Source organism: Cornus florida, unplaced genomic scaffold (genome assembly GCF_030987335.1).
Source record: "Cornus florida cultivar Cherokee Brave unplaced genomic scaffold, ASM3098733v1 CherokeeBrave_3.0.0_Hap2_Chr03, whole genome shotgun sequence".
NCBI lineage: Eukaryota > Viridiplantae > Streptophyta > Magnoliopsida > Cornales > Cornaceae > Cornus > Cornus florida.
The window spans coordinates 57,618,310-57,644,245 of NW_026775573.1; the positions used below are offsets into that span (position 1 = coordinate 57,618,310).

General features: G+C 36.3%; 1 protein-coding gene across 1 annotated transcript; it reads left to right on the forward strand.

Annotated features, from left to right (window-relative positions):
- Positions 1-86: 86 nt before the first annotated feature.
- Positions 87-25,873, forward strand: LOC132300595 (V-type proton ATPase subunit a3-like). Its single transcript, XM_059797760.1, has 18 exons — positions 87-329; positions 1,465-1,509; positions 2,510-2,632; positions 2,718-2,825; positions 3,356-3,466; positions 3,577-3,750; positions 6,166-6,303; positions 14,158-14,265; positions 14,436-14,543; positions 14,663-14,811; positions 20,159-20,312; positions 22,558-22,718; positions 22,803-23,009; positions 23,309-23,492; positions 23,598-23,681; positions 23,763-23,962; positions 24,147-24,206; positions 25,308-25,873. Exons 1-18 carry the CDS (start codon positions 180-182, stop codon positions 25,510-25,512), a joined length of 2,469 nt encoding a protein of 822 aa, XP_059653743.1. The 5' UTR covers positions 87-179; the 3' UTR covers positions 25,513-25,873.
- The last annotated feature ends 63 nt before the right edge of the window (positions 25,874-25,936 follow it).

A 25,936-nucleotide genomic window follows, 5' to 3' on the forward strand; every position in this document is an offset into this window, starting at 1 on the left:
AACAGAATTGGGGGCAATAACACAAATTTTAAAACTAAGAAGGTTCCGATTGTGAGATTGATATAGAAGATTGTGGCGGTAATGATGTAATCGGAGTTCTGTTGTGACACTGATTGAATCCGTAGATAGAGAGAGAAAGAGAGAAGAGAGAGAGAGGGAGAGAGATCGAACGGTCAAGAATGGGAGAGCGCGGTGGTGGAGGTTGCTGTCCGCCGATGGATCTGCTCCGGTCGGAGCCGATGCAACTTGTTCAACTCATCATCACCATCGAGTCCGCCCATCAGACCATTGCTTACCTCGGCGACCTCGGCCTCATTCAGTTTAAAGACGTACGCAAACTCTCTCTCTCTAGCTCTCTATATATTATATACATATATGTGTATAATTATATATATATATAGATATATCAATTGATTGTTGAGATACTGATTTGTGATTAAGTATCATAGTCTTCATACAGTGAAACCTAATTCTGGTTCCTTATGTTAGGAATTGTTCAACAAAGATCGCATTTTTAGTTCATGCATTGTAGTTTGGGTTTGCCTTCAATTTTCTTTGTATACGAATTATAGTTCAGATTGGTGAGGCCTGATTGTGGAACAGTAATTTTGACCTAATTTGGCTTGATTGCCAAGGTTTTGGGTAAAGATTCAATTGAAGTTCTATCATATGGACTGAATCAATTACACAAGGACACACTTAATAGGTGTTAGTGCTCCAGCTTGCTGTGTTTACTTACCAAAAAAAGTTGAGCAAACATTTTTAACTCATGAGAGTTGTGCTGGTGCATTTTAATTGGTACTATGGAGAAGATGAGAGAGAGGGGTTTTATAGAGATGTGCTACTGTTATTACAGGGATGTGCCATTGTTACTTCAAAGATGTACCACTGTTACTTTAGAGATGTTCCACATGAGGGTTGTGCTGGTACATTTTAGTTTGCACTGGTAGTAGGGAGAATTTAGCGTAGAGAAAATATGAAGGTAGGGGGAGAGCATTTTGGTCAGTAGATAGTGTTTTTTGGTTACATGGTAATTAGTTTTGAGTGTGTGACAACAATTGTAGTTATTTTACCTTTGTTGGGGTTTTGGCAATTGGACCTTGATCAGTTGGGGTTTTGGTAATTGTTCCAATAAATTATTACATGGGTTTGAGTTTATAATGGCTGTAATGGCACAGTGAGTTGATGATATTTGCAATAATGTTCTTGTTATTTCTTTCTTTTCTTTTTTATTTTTAAAAAATATGCGTGAATGCTATTCCCCACCAAGATTAATCTTAAAAAGGAAAAAGAAAAAAGAAAATAGTTCATTTTTATAACCTTCTATTACATATTTATGCATTCATGTGATCCAACTAAAGATTTTGATTCCAGTGGGGGTGATTTTCTTTCCTTAGAATCTTTCTATTGTTTTTTTTATAATTTTGAAAGCTGATGGTTTTGATATCATTTATGTTATTTCAGCTAAATGCAGAAAAGAGTCCGTTCCAGCGAACTTATGCTACCCAGGTGCATTTCTCTTCTTCATTTTCATTTACCATCCAGTTTTTATTTACATCAAAATTTGCATCAGTACTATCTTTTTTTTTGGTCTGCATATAAATTTCAGACATCTTACTTGATGTTTGAAATGTGCTTAAAACCAAACACCCTCACCCCAATCCAAATGCACGTTTCAGTCACATACACCCCCTTTTCACAATTATTAAACCCTAACCTTTTGCACCCTAGTTGTTTACTGTTGTTGCCACCAAATTTCATCCCATTACAATTACAGTTTCTGTTGTCACATCTTGTAAATCCAATATGCTACCAGAACCACACCTATGATTGGTATTGGTATCACTACCTGTCCTATGCTAGGTATATGTTTTGTGCCCGAGGTTTGGGAGGGTTTGTCAGTTATTGGATGGGTGTTCACTGGTAACTTTTTATTTGCATATGGCTGAGTTTGATAGGAATGAACAGTGGATGCACATAAGGAATTCAAAATTGCTTTTTGTAAACAAATTGATGTTTGCTGATTTGAAGTAATATTTTGACTAGTGATTGTAATGGTTATAGGTTCAATATACTTAATGCTTGGATTTCTTGCAAAAATTTAAGGGACAAGTAAAAAAAAAAAAAAAAAATTTATTATTCTCTTTACATTCTAAGTGAAGGGATGTGGCTTTTTTTTTTTTTTTAATCTGATTTTAAAAATTGTCTTGTTCATGCCTCCTTAAATTGATTCTATAATCCGGATGGCTCCAATATAAAAGGCAATTTGCAACAGTAACAATGAATTTTTTGCTTGAGATCTTCTCGATAACAGATTCTGCCTTAGCATAAGATGGTGGAGTCTTGCAGGATGGACTTCCATTCCTGCTTCTGAGCTGGATACACAACTTGTGTAACATAGTAGTTTTTTGTTTCTCTGATTTTTGAAGTTCATCATTTTAGAAGTTCGTATATTAGCATAATCCGTATTACTTGTCTTGATATGTCAAATATATTAAATCTTGTGAAGATCAAAAGATGTGGGGAGATGGCACGCAAGTTACGGTTTATCAGGGAACAAATGTCAAAGGCAGGCTTGTCACCTTCAACGAAGTCTATTTCCCGTGCTGATATTGACTTGGATGATTTGGAGGTATATAGAGTGCTTTATTATTGTACTTCTTTTTGGTATCTTATGTTTTAATCATGATTTGTGTGTATATTTGTTTGTATACTAGGTAAAACTTGGAGAACTTGAAGCTGAGCTTATTGAAATGAATGCAAATGGAGAAAAGCTGCAGCGCACTTATAGTGAACTTTTAGAATATAAGCTTGTGCTACAGAAGGTAGGCCTTCTTTTGCTGCTGTAGCTTATAGAAACTTGCAGAAGTGCCATTGCCACAATTAGATATATTGGGAAAAGTAATATATAGTGATGCAAGACTGTTGATCAAGTATTTCTTTGGCTTGTCCCTTTTTTTGTGACTAATGCCAAAGTTGGAAATTGTATATATGAAATAATTTAATTATCACTACCCTTTATCATGTCATGCATGAAGAATTAAATGCTTATTGATGTTCGAATGCCTTTATTCAGAATGCTCTGACTATACAATCCTTTACTATTACTTATCAAGTTTAAAAGGATGTGAACAATCACCATATTTTCTGATGTACTAAAAGGATTTTAGAAATCTGAATATAATATCTTATTTAAGCATGTAACAGTTTTCATCAGCTAATAAATTTCATATATCTTCTTTTTTTTTTTTTGGCTATTTGTTCTTCAACGTGCATTGTCTCTCTGAGTCTTTCACCAACTATCAAGCTGTAATATGACATGCATCATATAAAATCGGACACTATTATGTTTCAGGCTGGTGAGTTTTTCTACTCAGCCCTAGCCAATGCCGCAGCTCAGCATACAGAATCTGGGTCACGTGAGATTGGTGAAGAATCTCTTGACACTCCTCTGCTATTGGATCAAGTAAAACCTTCAGCTGCTAATTTGATATTTTCGTATTACCTTCTTCTTCTTCTATTTTTTTTTTTTTTTTGTTCACTGGATGGTATTTTTTGTGTTGGTTATTTGTGTAGGAAATGTCAACTGATTCATCCAAGCAAGTTAAGTTGGGATTTCTCACTGGCCTTGTTCCTAGGGAAAAGTGTATGGCTTTTGAAAGGATTCTATTTCGTGCTACCAGGGGTAACGTGTTTCTGAAGCAGGCTGTTGTTGAAGACCCTGTTATTGATCCTGTCTCAGGAGAGAAGGTTAGTATCAGCATTTATGTTACTTAAATTTTGAGAAGATGTAGGGATAACTTCTTTTACATTATTATTTTCATTTTACACATAATGGTGTTGAATGAGCTGTTACTACTGACGTGTGTACTTATTACTATCTCATTACTTAGTAAATTCACATATATATATATATATATATATATATATATATATATATATTCTGGCTTCTAGCATCATCATTGCTTTATAAGTAGAGAAGAAATTTATAGAATATTGGTTTCACTTAGTGTGGAAATTGCAATGGATTGTGCTACTGCCACTCGTGGTTTGTCAAGAATAAAGTTCTTTTTAGTTGGTAATTTTTCTCATCCTTATCTAGATTCATTTATTTAGACGTTGCTTTTGTGTTCTTTGTATCAACATTACTTGCATTGGTTCATAGAACTCAATTACTGGTTGATTGAGGCAGGCCTATAGCAAGCTATATCAATACCTGGTGGTACTTATGGGTGTGGTCTTCACTCAGATTTTTAAAGCATGGGTTTTTGTTTTATAAATTAAATTATATGCAGAATATAAAATAAAAATGACTTTATTTTTATAATTTATAAAAAATAATTATTTTTTATAATACATGACGGAACAAGGTGGTTTCATAATTATTTTTTTTAGAAGATTGGGATTCAAAGCAATTTAAAATATATTATGGGTTAATTAGATATATAATATAAATTTTAAGAAAACAAAAATAACAAACATCTAGCTCTAAGCTCAAATTAGTCATTTATTTTTTGACGTATCTATGCCGTACCCGTGTCCTATCTTTTTGAGATTTGCTGTATCGCCTTGTTCATATGGTGTCGTACCCGTGTCCCGTGTTTGTATCCGTGCTTCTTAGATTGTATAATCTACAATTGTCAAGAATCGATTCAGATTGTATTAGAAATTGTACGGGGAAGAGTTATAGTGGAATTGCCGTGGGAATGTTCAAGATGGTAGGATCACCATGGATCCTAGTGGGATGAACATGGGATCTGCAATAATATTTTTATATTTGTATGTGTTTTAAGTCTGATTTTTGTCTATTTTAAGAATCATTTTCTTACCCAGTGGTGATTCTACCTCCCAAAGTGAAAATTCAGGGTTCAAGTCCTCAGAGGCAAAGCCTTTGGTTGAGTTATTTGCCAGGGAATTTTTTTTTAAATTTATTTTTCAACTTTTACATAAAGTTTAGGGCCCCCCTCCCTTTTCTCATTTTATAGGATCTTGCAATACTCAATCCTAATTTACAATCCCTTGTAAACTCCCGCCCTAAGAAGTACAGATACTTCTACAAGAGTGAGGTACTCGTTTCGTGTCGGTATGATACTGATACTCCTCAGATACTCGCGAATACATGTAGGATACTCCTCAATGTATCCATAATTTTAATATATCTATTTTATTTCTAACACGTATCCGATACTTTGACCATGTATTTGATGCTTCTCAATACTTCAAAATACATTTTGAACAACTCTTGAACATTAAAATGTAACTTTCTCAACAACAATATTATAGTATAATTGTTAAGAAAAGTTCAAATTTTATTTAAACAAGAAGTTTTAAGATATATATATCATGATTTATTACAAAATTTATCTGTGCAAAATATGCACTATAACTCTTTAACTCTTATTTTGTTTGTTAATCATAATGTTTTATAAAGAAATGTTAATAACAATACATATATATATATACATAACATAAATAAGTATTATTTAAATTTATCCATTGTTACATATATCTAAGTTCATAAAAATATATATATATATATATATATATATATATATATATATATATATATATTGTCGTGTCCTCGCATTGTATCCTATATCCTAAGAATTTTTCATATCATCGGATATGTATTGTATTGTCTGTATTTATGCTTCATAGGTGAAGTTATATTTAGTGATGACTGTTTTATGTGTTGTGAAACAAACTCCTATGTTATATTTAATTATTTCTTTATTTTATACATATTAATTATTGCATTTATTTTATAATATATATATATATATATATATAATAACTTCTAGTTAATTTTTTTTATATATATAAACAGATAATTTATTATTATTTTTTATTGCTGATCCTACCATACCCGTATCCTTTTTATTTTATTTTGAGATTTGTTGTATCGTCGTACCTGTGTCGTATTCGTATCTGTGCTTCCTAGCTCCCGCCGTATATATATATTTTTTTTAAAAAAAAGGAAAAAAAAAATTCAATCCAACAAAGGGTCCTAATCCAAACAATTATTATTATTATTTCAGTCTTATAGTTTCACTTGATATGATGACTGCTAATATATTGTAAACTTTGCATAATTTACCAACATATGACCTTATTTTCTAAGTGGTATTTGGTACTTCATCCTGACTTGTGAGCATCAATTTACAGGTTGAGAAAAATGTATTTGTGGTTTTCTATTCTGGAGAGAGAGCAAAAAACAAAATTGTTAAAATATGTGAAGCTTTTGGAGCAAGTCGTTACCCTTTTACCGAGGACCTGAGCAAACAAAATCAAATGATCACTGAGGTATGTATGCATTACTCTTTTGAGTCTTTTCCATTTGATCCTATGTTGTCTCCTCTGTAAGGAGTGTACAAACACCCACCTCCCCTCTTTTTCTCTCCTATTTCTTTTTTTGGGGAAGCCTTGGTCTTTTTGCTGCTTTATTGTTTGTTGTTTTTTAGTTTGCCATGGGTTGCTGATTCTTGATAATTATGATTTCCTTGCATCGGTCCTGTTGTTTTCTCAGTTCTCTTTATTATGAGAATATTTCGTAGTAATGCGTGAGTGTACATGCATAGTTATAATATGGCTAATTGTTCTAGTTTTGTTATTCATTGAACAAAAAGTTGTCCCTATTTGTAACATTTGATAGATCAAATTCTTGTCTGCGATATGGTAACCCCTGCAGTTCCATGGCTGTATTAGTCTAATTACAGGTTTATTTTTTCTCTCTTAACTCAATATAATCTTGGTGGCTATTAAAAAATCTTTAGTAATTTTGGATGATTCAATTGTGATTGTTTGTCAAATATTATCTGCTCTCCAGGTTGTCATTTACTTTTGTAGTTTGGATCAAAGCTCCAACTTCGGGTTCTTTGATTATTGTCCAATTAGGGATTCAGTGATCCGAGTCTCAATACTTATGTAGTGTAGAGATCAATGTAGTTGAAATTTGATACTAATTTTAGCTCGTGAAAGTAGCAAAATCACTGTTACAGTATTAAATAACAGGTTAAGATGTTAAGTTTCTAGTGTAGATTATAAGTTGATTCTCATCTCAACAAAGCCTTTTTTTTCCAAATACTTTGGATAGACTACATGAATACTATTTATTGATTCTGCTCTAAGGCCATACAAACCTTTTATTATCATATCCTTACCAACTCTACCCATGTTAACTTTGGTCTTTCCCTTCTCCAAGCACACCCTCAATGTAGACCATGATACTCTTTCTAATTAGACTGCATGGTGGTTTTCTTTGCACATTTTCAAACCATCTTACTCGATTTTCTCTCACTTTATCTCCAAGTGGTGCTACTTTACCTATCTCACGAATGCATTCATTTCTAGTTCTATCTTTTCTTGTCTTCTGGCACATCTATGTCAAAATTGGCATTGTGGCCCACTCACTTTTTGTATCTGTTTCTTAGTTGTCTACATTCTTTACCAAAAAGAGTGATTGGTCTAATAATTCTTTTATAGGACTCTGAACTTCTCTTTCAATCTTAACGGGGTATGCTAATCACACAGGTATCTAGATGCACTCCTCCATTTGACCCATTTTGTCTTGATTCTATGATTAACATCATCTCCAATTTCTCCTTCATTATAAATAATTGAGGCTAAATAGCAGAAATGTTCACTTCCTTGTACCTTTTGATCCTCAATCTTCCCTGCATCCTTGTATTTATAGATTTACTAAAGTTACACTCCATATATTTAATTTTATTCTTGGTTATCTTAAACCTGTTTAATTCTAGATCTCTCCTCCAAACCTACAGTTTAGCATTTAAAATTCCACTAGTTTAGCATTTAAAGAGGCTCCATTGTTGACCTACCCGGCATGAATCCAAATTGATTTTCTGATACTTCAGATTCTCGTCTTAGTTGTTATTCAATCACTCTCTCCCAAAGTTTCATAGTATGACTCCATATTTTTTAAAATACGACGATGATTTGTACAACTTTGTATGTACCTTCTGAATATATATAGATATTAAAATACTCTTGCGCCACTCATTACACTTTCTCTTAGTTATTATTGTCTTATTAAATAATTTGTTAGCTAAGGCACACTATCTTCCCCTAAACACTTCCAAACCTTAATAGGGATGTCATCCAGTCCTAAAGCCCTTCCCGATTTCATTTTCCTCAATACATAGAGTACATGATATGTAGAAAAGATTTGCTCCTTTTTTGCCGATTGACCATCTCTCTTTCTTGATGCAATCTAGCTCAATGACACTAGAATTATTAAAATAAACCATTTTGCTAATCAAGTTTTCAAGATGGGAAAACAAGATAGAGGGTAAGTTATGTGCTGCTCAATTTCACCCTGCCTTTGGGAGTGAGGTGGTCTTCCCCTGATCATGAATGCTCATTAAAAGCTCAAGGAGCATTGAAATGCGATGGTTTCATACTCCTGTGGAACGTAGGTGCAAAGTACTAAGCAAGGTGATACCTTGAGTAAAGGAATTTGTAACATTTTAATTAAATTACTCATAATGGAAATATGTACATATGCACACAAATTACTAATTAAAAATCAATATAATGACATTTTACCAAGTCAATTAGTAGAAATATATTTTGATTTTAAATATATGTATATCAGTAAATCTAAACTGTAAAACAAAATTATCTCCCTAAAATCAATTAGAAATTTTTTTTTTTTTTGATAAATAAAAGAATATTATTAAAAGACGGTCAAGAGGGGAGCGAAACCCAAGGAAATACAAAAGAGCACAAAGGACTCAAGCCTTCGTAGAGGCCAAAAAATCAACAATTTCCCCCAACGATCATGATCTCTCCCTGAAACCCAACAAAAAAGAGTTGAAATAATCGAGAATTTAAGCACTGAAATCGACATCGCCTTTCCTTCAAAGTATCTCCTATTCCTTTCAAGTCAAATACACCACCACACACAAAGTGGCGTAGCTCTCCACGCATCCTGACTGAGAGCCCCCACATGGCAACCTCTCCACATCTCAATCAACTCTCTAGTAGATCCTGGCATAACCCAATAAAACCCAAATAAGCCAAGCATCAAATATCAACACTCTCTAGCCAAAGAGCAATGAATAAGAAGGTGATCCACAGATTCCTCATCACGAAGACACATATAACAACGATTGACCACCACCTGGCTTCTCCTTCTCAAATTATCCTGGGTTAAGATCCTACCCAGAACCGAAGTCCACACAAAGAAAGCCACTTTGAGAGGAGCCTTAGAACGCCAAACAGACTTCCAAGGAAAACGAACTCTAGGATCAAAAGAGAGGCACTTGAAGAAAGACCTCACCTCAAAACGCCCCTTGGAGTTTGCGACCCAATACCAACAATCCGAATCCTCCACCACAATCCTCTGGCGATATAACAACTCCAAGAGACGAATTGCCTCATCAATCTCCCAATCCTGAAAGGCACGCCTGAATCGAACATCCCAAACCAGTCTCCCATTATCAAGATGATAACAGTTAACCACCAAGGCCTGCCTATCCGAAGCAATCCTGTAAAGCTGAGGAAAGGCAAGAGCAAGAGGAGCATCACCACACCACACATCCTCCCAAAAACAAATCCTCCTCCCATCTCTAAGACGAAACCGAATGTGCTTGGAAAAATCATCCCAACCCTTCCAAATAAATTTCCAAACTCCCACCCCCTGAGGATTTCTAACTTCCAGAGAGCTCCACCCTCCTCTCATCTCTCCAAAACGACAAGCCACAACCCTCCTCCAAAGCCATTGTCTCTCCACACCAAACCTCCACAACCATTTTCCAAGAAGGGCCTTATTAAAGAGCACCAATCTACGAAGACCCAGCCCACCATTCCGAATAGGCCTGCAAACCTGATCCCATCTCACCAAATGGAACTTAAACTCTTCACCTCTGCCCCCCCCCCCCCCCCCCCCCCCCCTGCCCCATAGAAAATTACGCTGCAACCTCTCAATCCTCTCCGCAATTGAAGATGGAATCTGAAAGAGAGAGATAAAATAAGTGGGAAGGCTAGAGAGGGTACTCTTAATCAGAGTGACCCTGCCGCCCTTGGAAAGATACTGCTTCTTCCAACCTGCCAACCTTCTCTCAAATCTATCCACAACTGGATCCCAAATCCCCACACACCTCGAAGGAGCTCCCAGAGGCAAACCTAAGTAAGAAATGGGAAAAGCACCAGTGCGACATCTAAGGATGTCAGTAAAAGTCTCAATCTCAGGAACCTCCCCAACCGGCACTAAAACGCTCTTGCCCACATTCACCTTAAGGCCGGAGACGACTTGGAACCAAATCAAGACACATCTCAAATATCTAATCTGGGACACATTCGCATAACAAAGAACCAGAGTGTCATCAGCAAACATCAAATGAGAGATCTCCAACTGAGAAGCAACATCCCTGCCTACCCGAAAGCCTCTCACAAGACCCAAATCAGCAGCCCTTCGCATCAATCTACTAAGGGCTTCCATCACAAGCAAGAACAAGAAGGGGGAGAGAGGATCCCCCTGTCTCAAGCCCCTTGAGCTAGAGAAAAAACCGGTAGGAGCACCATTAACAAGGACCGAAAAGCGAGCACTGGAAATACAAAACTGAATCCATCTCCTCCACCTATCACCGAACCCCATCCTTTCCATCAAGTACAGAAGAAAGCTCCAACTCACATGGTCATACGCTTTCTCAATGTCCAACTTACAAAGAACACCCGGGACCCCACTACGCAATCTGTAGTCCACACACTCACTAGCAATAAGGACTGAATCCAAAATCTGACGGCCTCCTACAAAAGCATTTTGAGAGTCCGAAATGATACCATCCAAAACTTTCCTCAATCGAGAAGCGAGCACTTTGGCAATCAACTTGTAGATACAACCCACAAAACTAATAGGGCGAAAATCCCTCACATCCAATGCCCCCCCCTTTTTCGGAATGAGAGCAATGAACGTGGCATTCAAGCTTTTCTCAAAAAATCCCCGAGAATGGAAAGCATGGAAAGTGCCCATCACCTCTCCTTTAACCACCTCCCAGCAATCAAGAAGAAACCTCATGGTGAAACCATCTGGACCTGGGGCCTTATCTCCATTGCAACTCTTTAAAGCAATCAGCACTTCCTCCTCAGAAAAAGGCACCTCCAAACCCAATCACTCCTCCTCAGAAATAGAGGCAAACTGCAACCCTTTAAGCAAAGGTCTCCATATAACAGTCTCAAAGAACAACTTCTCAAAGAACTCTGAAATTCCTTTGCAGATGTCCTCCTCCTTACAAAGAGTAAGTTGAACAACAAAATCAGCATTTGGATATAAAGGATCATTTGATTGACTTTGTCAATGCGAACTTTTTGTCAAACCCTTGTGAATGTTAATCCTAAAGATATTCCAGTAAATATTAGGGTGTTCCCATTATGCAACATGTTTCATAACCCAGATATGTTTTAAAATAAACAAGGGTTAGCTTGAACGTTCTTCGAGCTCCATGCTGGTGCTTAAAGAAATGTGCAAGGTTTCTCATGCTGTTCTTGACAATTGCAACTAAAGAAGCTAGTCATCTAAGATGGTAGGTGTTAGAGATTTTTGTCTCAGATTGGATCTGGATGGGGAGGGTCTTGGGCTTATAAGGTGGGTGGATAGCTCCACCAAACAAATTAAGCTTTTGGGTCGGATGGCAAGCGCCTGGCCCGTTACAAGTGGTGCAGTCCTTGATCTAGTGTCACGCCAAGCGCCCACCTAGGTAGTGTTGGTCTGGTCTTTAATGGGCCCTTCCACCATTAGGGGACGTGTAAGCAGGGTTGTCCGACTGCAACGAGGGCGTTGTAAGTTCGGGTGGGGGAGAATGTTAGAGGTCCTTGTCTCACATTGGATTTGAATGAACGGATAGGCAGCTCCACCTAAAATCTTAAGCTTTTGGGTTGGATGTCAAGTGCCGGACCCGTTACAGTAAGTTTGGTAGCTATGAGAGCATATAAACAGTGTCATGTATGAGGAGGTAGCTGGTGAAAACTTTAATTAGAAAGAGACATTTTTTTTTGTTTTTTTGACCTCAATCGTGTGCTTACATGTTTTGGGTACATAAAGGTACTAGATCAACTTCTGTATGACATGCATTTGCTTGATGTATTAACTTTGTGGAGATGAAAGCTGGATTGTGTAGCCCAAAAGGAAATCATTTTTGTTTCTGTATGTCTATCGCTAAGCTGTTAGCTAACACCAATTTGCCGAATGTTCTAATTTATCATATGAAGGCCATTTCCTAGTGTTAGTACCTTTATTTTTTTATTATAAATAAAATCCATTAAAGGCACTCAAAAGGGGAACACTACCAAAGAACAAAAGGCACCCAAGGCGACATTACAATTTCATGCTATCTACAAAATCCAAAAGGTTATCCAAAGATATACAGTTTCGCCCATTGGAGAAGATAGTATTTTGAATTTGAGAGACCAAATAAGGGACTCCTCGCCCTCAAAGGATCTCCTATTCCTCTCATGCCGCAAACCCCACCATAAACAAAGGGGAGTGGCCCTCCAAGCATTTCTGACTTGTCTCTCCATTGTACACCCTTTCCAAGCCTTTAACATATCCACAGTGGACCCCGAAACAACCCAATCCATACCAAAAAAGACCAAGAACATAGACCAAATATCCCTTGCCACCAGGCACTGCAACAAAAGATGATTCACAGATTCTCCTGGCACCACGATTTGACACCTCCTTCTGAGGTTGTCGAGAGTGAGAATCGCCCAAGGGCAACAGTCCAAGCGAAGAAAGCCACCTTCAACGGGGCTTTAGTCTTCCAAATAGCTTTCCAAGGGAAGGTGGGGCTTGAAGGCTCCATGAGGCTTTGGTAAAATGACCTAACCTCAAACATCCTTCTCGGGGTTCCCTTTCACACCATAATGTCCATACCCATGCCCTCCACCACCTGCCTATAGATCGAACCCAGGAAATCTGAGACCTCCAAAAGCTCCCAATCATTAAAATCTCTAAGAAACTGCACATCCCAAGCCACCCTCCCATTATTGAGCCGATAATGGTCAGCAACCACAACATATTCACAGAGATCTTGAAAAGGCGAGGAAAACCTATGAGCCAAAGCAAAGTCCCCCACCAATGGTCCTCCCAAAAGCTGACATTTCTCCCACTTTGATTTTTGAACCGGATCTGTTTTGGAGAATTCATTCCATCCTTTCCGGATAAATTTCCAGGAACCCACACCTGCTGCCGACCTCACCTCCCTAGAAGACCACCCTCCATAATCTTCCCCATACTGGCATGCAATAACACGCCTCCAAAGAATAGTCCTCTCACCCCCAAATCTCCATAGCCATTTTCCCAACAAGGCTTTGTTAAACAATTCCTGCTTTCGGACTCCCAAACCCCCCTTCCTAATAGGGGTGCAGACTCTCTCCCAATTAACCAAATGGAACTTGAACTCGTCTCCCATGCCTCCCCACAAAAAAGTTCCGCTGAATCTGATCAAGACAACGAACCACCGTCATAAGCATCGGGAAAAGGGACTTACAGTAGGTAGGAAAATTCGAAAGAGTGCCCTTCATAAGGGTAAGCCTTCCCCCTTTCGACAAGTATTGTTTCTTCCATCCTGAAAGCCTCCTCTGAAATCTTTCGACAACTGGATCCCAAACAGAAACCCTCTTCATCGAATTTCCGAAGGGAAACCCCAAATAGGAAATCGGAGAGGACCCAACACTACACCCCGTAATATTTGCTAAGTCGTGGATATTCTCAACCTCCCCAACTTGCACAATCTCACTTTTCACAATATTAATCTTCGGCATTGTTTGCGCAAAGTGGCTGCGCTCATGTTCAAACTCGTATTCTCATGCTTGGCAACCCAAGCTTTTACCATTCCATTACACAACATAATCGCCCCTTTTGATCCATACTGTCTTTTCGCTAGAAATAGTTGGATCACGTGCATAAGTTTATTATTCATGCTCAAAGCATCTTAGAATAGAAATAAATTTCATTCATGCCGTAAAAAAGGAAATTTCTTCTTCTCTTTTTTCTCCCTTTATTTTGTATGTTATTAGCATTTTTCTTCACAATTTCTGTTGATTGGTATGTATGTTTGTTATTTTGGTTGAGCAACACCTTTCCCGTTTGTGTGCTTGACAATTTAATCTGACATCTCTAACCGCATAAATTTTCAGGTATCTGACAGACTCTCAGAACTAAAGACTACGATTGATGCTGGACTGCTTCACCGTGACAATTTGTTGCGAACAATCAGTGAACAATTCGAGCAGTGGAACCTTTTGGTCTGTCAGAAGTTATTTGATGCGATGAAGTTTCATTTCTATATATCTAACATGGACTAAAATCTTTTTGATGCACTTAATCAAAATTCAATCATAAATTATATATTCTGCAATTTTGAAAATGCATATTCAGCCATTAACTATATTATTTTCTTTTTTAATTCATAAAGGTGAGGAGAGAGAAATCTATTTACCACACTTTAAACATGCTTAGCATCGATGTAACAAAGAAGTGTCTGGTGGCGGAAGGCTGGAGTCCTGTTTTTGCAACAAAACAGGTACTTTTTTTCATCCAAACTATGTTATTTTGATGCTTGTTTCCCATCATGGATCACCTATCATGTACAATTTACGTATAAGACTGCTTACAGAACAAGATGGGATTTAATTTGTGCAGATTCAGGATGCATTGCAGCGGGCAACATATGACTCAAACTCACAAGTTGGAACCATTTTCCAGGTTTTGTATACAAAAGAGTTGCCACCTACATATTTCCAGACAAACAAATTTACTTCTGCTTTCCAAGAGATTGTTGATGCATATGGGTGAGTTTTATTCTATGATCGTTTTCAGTATTGTGGCCTTTTAAATATTAAAGTATTATCGTTATTGAAGGTAATATCCATATGCATGCACTTATCAATATATATATATATATATCCATATGCATGCTGAGTTAAGTACGCATACCTAAACTCCAGAACTACCGGAGTTGTAATTATTGTTTCTTAAAAATTTGGTACTAGGTCATCTTTCCCCAAAAGCAAATAAATGATACCAGGTTGTTGAAACCTAACAATATATACTCATTTAGAAGAAACAAATCATCTTCGAATGGGTTGTTTGCTTCCCTGGATGAAATATTCACCTAAGAGAAGCCATTTCTCTCCACTTCTTTATTATATGTGATTGAACATGAAAAGCAAAATGATGATCTTGAATGAAGTAGATGGATGGCATTGGCATTTTACAAAAAAGGAAGCATTTTGTCAGCTTAACACAGTGTTATCAAAGGCCCAAGGCGCACTAAGGCGCCAGAGGTCCTTTGGAGCCTAGGCACGAGGCGAGATGCGCGCTTGAGTGAAGCGAGGTGCACAGTTAAAAAATTAAATTACTATTAAAGCATACTCATATTCCATATTAAGGTGCAAATGTTGTCAAAGGCACACCTGGGTACACAACAGGCACAAGTGTTGTGCCTGGAGCCTAGGCGTGTGCCTTTGACAACACTGTCTTAACATAGTATGATATTGTATTTTAATACACATGATTAGTCCTTTCCTGTAGGTTACATATGTAACCTCTTTCAAAAGAATAACAAATGTAGTGGTGGGGCAGAGGAAGAGTAGCTTAAATAGTTGCAGTGCGTGCTTCAATGCTTTTAGGCAATATCGGGATTGAATTCTGTTATTTGGAAGATGGAGCTCATACCATTGGGATAGGTTACTGATATTATTTTGCTGACTTATATTTAAAAATGCAAATTAGGCTCTCTTCCTCTGACTTATTTGTGCGAGGACTTGGTGTCATAGGTTGGCAGATTTTGTAACGAAAGCCAGAGTCTGTAATTTTATTTTTATTTTTTGGGTCGCTTGGGAAAAATTGATTACCTCTTGTTCCAACACAGATGACATAAATATTATCAACAATATTGAAGCTCACAGGCTCTAAATCATGGACACGCCCATTAGGGGTGCCGTATCCATGTCGGACGCATGTCCGAGGCTCAGATACGTGTTTTTTTTTTTTTTTTTTTTTCTAATAGAAAAAAAGTGATGATAAAGATGATATGCATGTGAGTGTGTGTTTGTGTTTGTGCATGTCTGTATTCATTCAAAGAGAGATTTGCATAGTCATACAAGGGAGATAAAACTAAATATGTGAATAGACGAGATGAAGGGGATCAGAGAGATGAATGGCTAGAAGAGAGAGAAACGAGATACAGAGTGAGGAAAAGAGAGTTGAAGAGATGGGAGGAGATGAGAGAGATGTCTGGCTGGTAGACATGAAGAGAGAGGCCGAGAATCGTGAATTTAATGAAATTTAGGCCTTGGTGGACTTTTATGTTTTTGAAGAGAAGTATGGCTTGTCTAGTGGGCCTAATTTAAATGGGTTATTTTTATGAATATAGATTATAAATTGAGCAAAAATTAAAATTTTATATATAATAAAAAAGTAATTATTACTCCCTCCGTCCCAATTTAAGTGTCCTGTTTTGGGAACCGTGACGTCACGGTTCCCAAAACAGTACACTTAAATTGGGACGGAGGTAGTATTTTATTGCCGTATCCTTGCCGTGTTTGTGTCATTATTTATTTATTTAAATTTGCAGTATTGCCATCACGGTTCTCAAAATAGGATACTTAAATTGGGACGGAGGTAGTATTTTATTGCCGTATCCTTGCTGTGTTCGTGTCATTATTTATTTATTTAAATTTGCAGTATTGCCGTCTCTGTGTCGTGTCATACCAGTGTCCCGTGTCTGTGTCTGTGCTTCGTAGTTCACAGGTAAAATTGAGTAACATTTGCCGGTCACTCACGTTTAGGGTTAAGAATTGAATTTGATTGAGGACACAATTATTCTAATTGTTGTTCATCTATGGTCTAATTTTAGTAGTTCACAATGTTTTGATTGCATAAAAATGTGTTTAGTTGCAGAACAGGTTAAAACTAGTTGGTAGAGGGATCGATCCCTCGTACAAAAGGATCGATCGCTCAGATGCCGTGAGCAAGGGAATGCCCCATTAGCTAGAGATTGATCTCAATACCTGGTACACCAATTTTCTCATTTTATTCAGCCAGAAAAAGTTACTAAAAGTTTATTTCTTGTGGACACTCTACCAAAACCTATATATATACATATTCCTATATTAGGGTTTTGAAAACATATAGAAGAGAACATTGATGCAAAAAATTATATATGGTTTCATGTAGAGATTAAGAGTGCATTTTTAAAATTTCTGTATCACACACATTTGAGAGATTTTTTTATTTATTTTATAAGTAATGATTTTATAAAAGAAGTGTTCAAAAGGGGAACACATCCCTCAAGAAATACACGAGGCCTAATAGGGCCTCTAAACTCTCAAAGAGTCCAAAAAATCAACTATCTCCTCCATGGATATACAATATCTCCCTATAACCCAACAAAAAGAGTGTTAATAATAGAGAACTTGAACTCCCCCATAGAAGTCTCATTTCCTTCGAAGGATCTCCTATTTCTTTCAAGCCATAAATACCACCAGATGCATAGAGGTGTAACAATATGATCTTAATGTTATTCCAAATAACTGAAATAATTGTATCCTTAGAGAGTAATAAGCACCTAATCACATTACTTGTTCATCAAGCAACACCTGGTATTTGGTCAACTAGTAGAGGAGATCAATCATAAGGTGAAAGCTGAATCACTTGAGGAGTGGGTTTGTAGATTGACAGTGTAGAGTCCGAAGGCGTGAATCTAGATCTGAGGTAACTAGATGAATCTAGAGTTGTGGAACCTCTACCTACCTAGTTTACAACACATTTCTTCATATGGTGGATTCGATCCCTTGTGCGTAAGGATTGATCCCCCTTGATGCTGGGAGCAAGGGAATATAACCCCAGTAGCTAGAGATCGTTATCCCTTGTGCGTAAGGTCCCTTGTTTTTTTCCCCATTGGAGTTTTTCACGTAAATTGGTTGTGTTAGTGTGAATCATGTGATTGCTTTGTTTGGCTTATTATTACTTTTATTATATATGTGTGAATGATCAATCAGATTTAAAAACACAAACATAAATATTGAGGGATTTGAATTAATAATTAGAATAATATAGTAAAATTCAAAAATAGGTTATTGATAACTAGGGTTGAGTAAGTTTTTTTGACCCGCCCTCTATGTCTAATTGGGACACTGCGTAACACATCATAGCCTTGGGTAACAGTTCCATTCTTTAATTACCTTTGCAATCCCCTTTCAAACATAAATATTGAGGGATTTGAATTAATAATTAGAATAATATAGTAAAATTCAAAAATAGATTATTGACAATTAGGGTTGAGTAAGTATTTTTGACCCGTCCTCTAGGTCTAATTGGGACATAGCGTAACGCATCATAGCCTTGGGTAACATTTCGATTCTTTAATATGGGTTTACCTTTGCAATCCTCTTTCAAAATTAAAACAATAGGGACCTGGCAATAAAAATATATGAGAAGAGGTTGGCAGGATGGAATAGGCAGTTCTTATCTAAATAATGAACTGAAGGACGCCTACGGACAAATGACTGGAAGAACTGCAAAGGGACTTCCTGTGGGGGAGGATTGTGGAAGAATTTGGATATCATTTCGTGGACTGCGATTTCGTTTGCTTCCTAATTCAATCTGGGGTATGGGGATCGAAAAGCTTATTTAAGAGGTTATTAGGAAATTATGGAGTTATGCTTGGGAATGAAACAACTGTTGAAGGACATCTTGGCAACTGAATATGGTGAGTACGGAATTGGATTAAGTTGGGGGTGAACTTTCTTTATGGAGCTAGCCTATAGAAGGCATAGGAGAGTTTGGTAGGAGTTCTTCAAATAATGTTCACTTTGTTGTGGGGAGGGTAGTAGGTGAGATTCTGGTGTGAGAAATGGTGTATACTGGGTAGCTATAATGCTAAGAGCTTTTATCTCAAACATGTTTCAATTACCTTTTTTTTTTTTCCTAAATATTTTCAATTACCTTTTATCCATAAAGATGGAAGTTCTTGGAAATTGTGACTTCAAAATGAAAGAACTGAAGGAACTTCAAGCTGATATTTTATGGTATAAATGCTAGTCACCTTTGAGGACTCATTGGCAGAAGTAACAAAGAACTTGGAATCAATCAAGTAAAACTCTACTTGGCCAAGTTCTGACACTAGAATGTGTTAAAAGTGGAAAGGAGAAATCAATGATGATTTTGATGAGGCGAAGAGACTGATCATGACTTGATTCACTATATTGAGAATTGAAGCTGGCACATCTGGTGACAAAAGGGGCAAGAACAACTACCTTCTTCAGCGTACAGTTACTTCTGTTTAAAATTGGGCTGATAATGCTTGATGCTATAATAAAAAAACAGCCATCTTTATCTAGATAGTTTATTCTACTAAATTACCTAGTGATGTTTCGATTGAATGGCTGGTTCCCTTTCCCACTGACAAGTACAGTCAGGATTTGGATTTGAAAACATTAATAATTATAGGGGCTCAAGTTTGTGTACATTTTACCCAACCAATAATTGTGATGCACTTTGTTGAATTTCATTTTGGTTTTTAAACTCTGGAAACACAGAAAAGGACATAATGGTGATAACATAATTAAGAGCCTTCATAACAGAAGACTCGAGGGAACCTAAAACACACGCTCATTGCGGGGAAGAAGTGGTTGAACTGTGCTTAGACACGTTAGTTGCAGTATAATTCCAAGTTATGTAGGTGCTGAATGGTTACTGATCAGAATCTCTTTATTTAGTGTTATAGGGACAATGAATCATGCATTTGTATAATAGTAAAAATGAAGTATTCATTATTGTTAAAAGTGACACAAATTTACCATGTTGGCCTGTAGTACTCCTTACCAGTTATTTAAGCCAAATGATGAATTTCCAGAGTTTCAATTGCTTATTTCATTAGACACCAACTTCTATGCATTCCATAGTTTCCCTTGACCGCTCGTTCTATGTATGCATAATTAAATTATTTGGACTGAAATAATTACATTATTTTTTTTCTTGTACGATCAGATTCTATAGTTATGTTGCATGAGTTTCTTTGAGCTTTCTATGTTCATATGGTACTTTAAAATTTTGTGATCTTCATTTGCCAAATAAAATTACAGAGGTAATGTTCACTTAAAGCTAAAAGGTTGTGATTTAACCTGATTTCAGGGTGGCCAAGTATCAAGAAGCAAATCCTGGTGTATTCACTATTGTTACATTTCCCTTTCTTTTTGCTGTCATGTTTGGTGACTGGGGACATGGTATATGCTTGTTACTTGCGACATTATACTTTATAATCAGGGAAAAGAAGCTATCCAGTCAGGTAATCTACTCTGTACCTTTTTTTTTTTTTTTTTTCTGTATTTCCCTGGTAAGTAATCTACTCTGTACCTTGTTAAAATCTAACTAAAAACTTTAAATGTTTAGGAAAGGCATCAACTCAAGATCATACAGTTGACTTCAATAATCTATTTATCTGGAAAAGATTATTGTGTCACCGGCAAATTGTATCTGATATAATATGCACATTTCCCTTTTCCTCAATGGTAAAAGTTGGGGTAAATTGCAGTAAGCCCCCCTGAAGTTATTGATTTTTGGTCAACAACCCCCCTCAACTAATTTTTTTGGCGGTTAACCCCCCTCATCTATCTCAAAGATTGCACTTTGCACCCCATCATATTGACTGTTAAAAAGAGATCATGTGCTGTAGGTGTAAAATTTTAAGTTCTGAAAGTACAATAATGCCCTTTTTATTGACAAAATTTCCCTTGGATCAATTTTGATCCATATACAACCCGTTTGCAAATGGGTACAGAAAATGGGTTTTTTTGTTTGATCCATAAGCCAACCCAAACAATAAATATCTATATCTTTAGATGTATAATATATATATATATGTAGCGTGCCAACATCAAACTCAACATATATCTATGTTAAGATCACTGGTACGTTTATATTTCTATATACAAATATCTTATATATGTATATATATTTTTCTGACCACACTCAGGCCAGTTTCACACTCAACTGCATTGGTAAATACTACCCTTCCTCTCTCAGACGCATCTTTTGTTCTCGTTTGATTGCTGAGAAAACCAAGGGACAAAAAAGAGAACAAAATTCTGAGTTTAGTGTTTTCTGTTTTTTACATTTTTTTTTTCTCATTCAACCAAGTCAATTATTGGCATCAACCAGTTGATTAAAGATTTTTTGTTTTCTATTGTTCTTTTTTCTACTCCAAAAAGGAGGCAATTGTGGTGATCCTTCCTCTTGCTGCAAAATCACATAGAAAGAGGACAGGAACAAGGAAACCACCCCCCACCCCCAAATAAAAAGAAAAAAAAAAAAAAGAGAGAGAGAGAAAAGAACTAGTCTGACTACCCAGCCCTGGAAAGATGCAACTATTAATTTGAAGTTGGTCGGTTCAAATCTTGCAATGAATTCTTGTGTTCATCCATCAATATTAACAAAACATTCCCTTTCCTATTTCAATAGAACCATCATCTGTGCAACAAGAGAGCAAGAAACCGTACATATAGAAAGTTTAAACATTTCATTAGAGATATCAACATCTAAGCATTCAGTCAATGTTTTAAACATTTAAAAAATAGTAACCCCATTCTTCTTCCCCCCCCCCCCCCTAAATTGAGGAACCCTTTACAGCATCTGTGGATATTATGCAACATTGATTTTACATATATATCTTCTAAGTAGACTACAGATGCCGAGGGAAGTTTGTTCTGATTATTCCTGTTTCCATGTTGGATGGGCATGTTTCATTTAGACTTGAGTGTTAAAAGTTTGAATGATAACAACATCTAATATATTTTGAAGTTTTTCACATTTATTCATTGAAGTTAAACATAGGAATCATGTTAGTGAATGACAGGAATCTCTTACCATTAAATGTTTTTTCAATGCCACTTGCATATGTGATGGATGACCATTTTAAACTTGGTTGGAGATTAGATAATGTGTTGTAGTTACATTATTTCATTTCAATCGGTTTCTGTAGACGCCATTATAATTTATACTACTAGTTATACTACTAAGGTTTCCTTCATTGCAACATTTGTGTTTCAACAGTAATGGTTTCTGTAGAAGTGTGTTTTTAAGTTTTTATTTTTACATTACTAATCTTTTTGCCTGCAAATATTGAAATTTTTGTTAACCAATTAACCCTTCTATCAAGATATACATATATGCATATACATGTACTTGCACCTGAAGCTATGTTGAGCATTTTATGTGTCAGTTACTACGTTTAATTGTTGCATCCAGAAAATTCTGTAGAGGCTGTATTTGTTGATGTCATGCCATACCCCTGTTAGTCAAGGGAATATAATTTGTTTAACATACATCTTGATAATCCATTGAGAGATCTCTTCTTAAGTTTTACTTTTTAGTCAGCTAATAACAATACCAATCTGTGTAAGTCATTCCTTTCAAGCAGAGTTTTGACTTCCATATAGTACGTCAAATAATCCTTTTTTTTTTTTAGTCCACAGCTTTCTAAATTTTCTGCTTATGGTTGAAAACTGATTGTATTATGATTTTGGTGAGTGCAGAAGCTTGGAGACATTACAGAAATGACATTCGGTGGTCGTTATGTTATTTTGATGATGTCACTCTTTTCAATCTACACGGGCTTGATCTATAATGAGTTCTTTTCAGTCCCATTCGGATTATTTAGTAACTCGGCATATGCGTGCCGTGACTTTTCTTGCAGGTATTCTACAAAAGCCTTTGGTAAAACATATTTTACACCTTTACCTGTTGTATGCTCTCTATAGAAAGAATCATTTTGTTTCAGGGATGCTACTACTCAAGGCTTGATTAAGGTCGGTGACACCTACCCATTTGGTTTGGATCCTGTATGGCATGGTTCCCGTAGTGAATTGCCATTTCTCAACTCATTAAAGATGAAAATGTCAATCCTTCTTGGGGTAGCCCAAATGAACCTTGGAATCATATTGAGTTATTTTAATGCCAGATTCTTTCGCAGTAGCGTGAACATTTGGTAAGTTCTTTATTTATTTTTAAAAAGGACTGATTAATGAGTTTGGTATACTAATACCAGTCCTTGCAGTCATGCCTACTGTGACCTTGAGCATATTTGAATCTTTTTCAAAGCTATCATTATAATTAATATAAACCTAACCCATTCACAGTTATGGACGTGTATAATACATATGTAATTCAATGTATTTTTGCTCATGACTTGATTTTGCAAGTGTTATGGTGTAAAATGAGATGCATCTGCTTGTGTATTAATTTGTATGTCGCTCATATGTAGACACTAATCATTCATCTTTCCAGGTTCCAATTTATTCCTCAGATGATATTTTTAAATGGCCTGTTTGGCTATCTTTCACTCCTGATCATTTTAAAATGGTGCACTGGTTCAAAAGCTGATTTATACCACGTAATGATATACATGTTTCTGAGTCCTACTGATGATCTTGGTGAAAACCAGCTTTTTGTTGGCCAGAAAACACTTCAGGTTAGCTCTTTCTTTAAGCTAAAATTCTATATATTTTGATTGTTTTTTCCATACGTATAAGATGTGTACATTCAGCTCAGCTCATTTCATGTATTCTTTTGCCAGCTTGTGCTTCTACTGATGTCCCTTGTTGCTGTCCCGTGGATGCTGCTGCCAAAGCCTTTTATTTTGAAGAAACAGCACCAAGATGTATGCTTCTTTTTCTCTCCCTTTTTTCTTTATTTATAAAGACCATATAGTGTTTTTTTCATATGTGTCATGCTTCTTCAGAGACACCAGGGTCAGTCCTATGAGCCGCTTCATGGTACAGAAGAATCCTTACAGGTGGAAGTAAATCATGATTCGCATGGTCACGGTCACGAAGAATTTGAGTTTAGTGAAGTTTTTGTGCATCAACTCATTCATACCATAGAGTTTGTGCTTGGAGCAGTCTCAAACACAGCTTCATACCTTCGTTTGTGGGCACTCAGGTATGCCACAAAATTCCATATTGCCTCAATCCAGTTCTCCTGCTTGACTTGAAAACAGGAGATTATACATGAGTCTACAGTCGATTCTTAATTCACTCAGATTTTATCCCGCTATTTTATGATCTTTTGAATTATCAATTGAGGATAATTATGCATATAATCTTCTTTTCTTTACTCTGTTCAGCCTTGCCCACTCAGAATTGTCCAGTGTATTCTATGAGAAGGTTCTTCTTCTAGCTTGGGGGTAAGTAGATACTTCTATCTGCTTCTTGGCTTTTGTGTGGCCAATTATATCACAAATTCTCATTTTCTATTAAACCGTCACATGTGGAGACTAGACCAGTTAATCTCAAAAACACTTGTGCTTTGTTCGGTAGGGAGGAAGTAAGAGGTGTGGAAAGAAAATAGGAAGGAAGAAACAAACTTCATTTGTTCGGGAGAGATGATACTAGAAAAGAAAGGATAATAGGAGGGATGTGTCATCCTTTTTTCTTTACAAATTTTCATCCGTCCAAAAATGGGTGGAAGAGAGGGGGAAGAAAAATGAACTATTATAGAAATTTTAAATTAAATACTATTCCAAATTACTCAAGTTTTAAATTACAGTATTATCCTCCATGCATTACAATATTATAGATATTACTGAACATAATGGTAAAAATAATTTAAAATGTTATCTGTCCTTCTTTCATAACGAACATAATAAATTGTGAGTTTCTTCTCTTCCATCCAACCGAACAAAAAGAAAGAAAGACACAATATTCCCTAGGGATGTTTCATCCATCCTTTCTTATCTCCCTTCCATCCAATTTTTTTCTTTCCTACCGAACGGAGCATTAAAATTAGGTCTCCGTTGTTATTTTTTGGAATTAGTATAATTTTTAATGCATTTGAGCAATTCTCATTACAATATTATCCTCTATGCATTACAATATAAAAATATTACTGAACATAATGGTAAAAATAATTTAAAATGTTATATGTCCTTCTTTCATAACTAACATAATAAATTGTGAGTTTCTTCTCTTTCATCCAACCGAACAAAAAGAAAGAAAGACACAATATTCCCTAGGGATGTCTCATCCATCCCTTCTTATCTCCCTTCCATCCAATTTTTTTCTTTCCTACCGAACGGAGCATTAAAATTAGGTCTCCGTTGTTATTTTTTGGAATTGGTATAATTTTAATGCATTTGAGCAATTCTCATTTATGAATGCATCCTATTTCTGGCTGGCATATTCTCTGCACTCAGTTTTGGACTGCAGAGGGTACTGAATCACCTCTCTTTCTAATGACTGCAATATTAAGAAACCAATAACATTGTTCTACTTTGTATGTCCCACAGGTACAATAATGTATTTATCCTTGCCATCGGTATCATTGTGTTCGTCTTCGCAACTGTTGGTGTGTTATTAGTGATGGAAACTCTCAGCGCTTTCCTGCATGCATTACGTCTTCATTGGGTGGAATTTATGAATAAGTTCTACGAGGGAGATGGATACAAGTTCTTTCCGTTTTCATTTTCGTTACTCGGGGATGAGGAGGAATGATACATTCATTGAAGCTTTAGCTGTCGTCGACAAAATAGTTGTGTGCATATTTATTTGGACGAAGAAGCTCGGAGTACTGATGGGAATTCACCTTCTAAGCGCGCGGGAGGAAGGGGCTGCCCCTTATCCGAATTGTTGTTTATATTTGTATTGCGAGGTTTAATAAGCTTATTTCCGATTGAGGCTGCCTGTGTTTATGGTGGTAGTTACAACCATCATGTGGAACTTACATTTTTTTTTTTCCTTTCTTTGGGGTTCTTTATGGGTTGTTCAGGGAAGGGGAAACTCTCTGCTATGAGCTGTATTCTCTTTCTTCTAGTTATCAATAATAACTTTATTGCCATTTAAATTAAAGGAATAACTTTATATAGTATACAAACAAACACGAAGATATCAAAAGGTAAACAGAACCAGAGACAAAAAC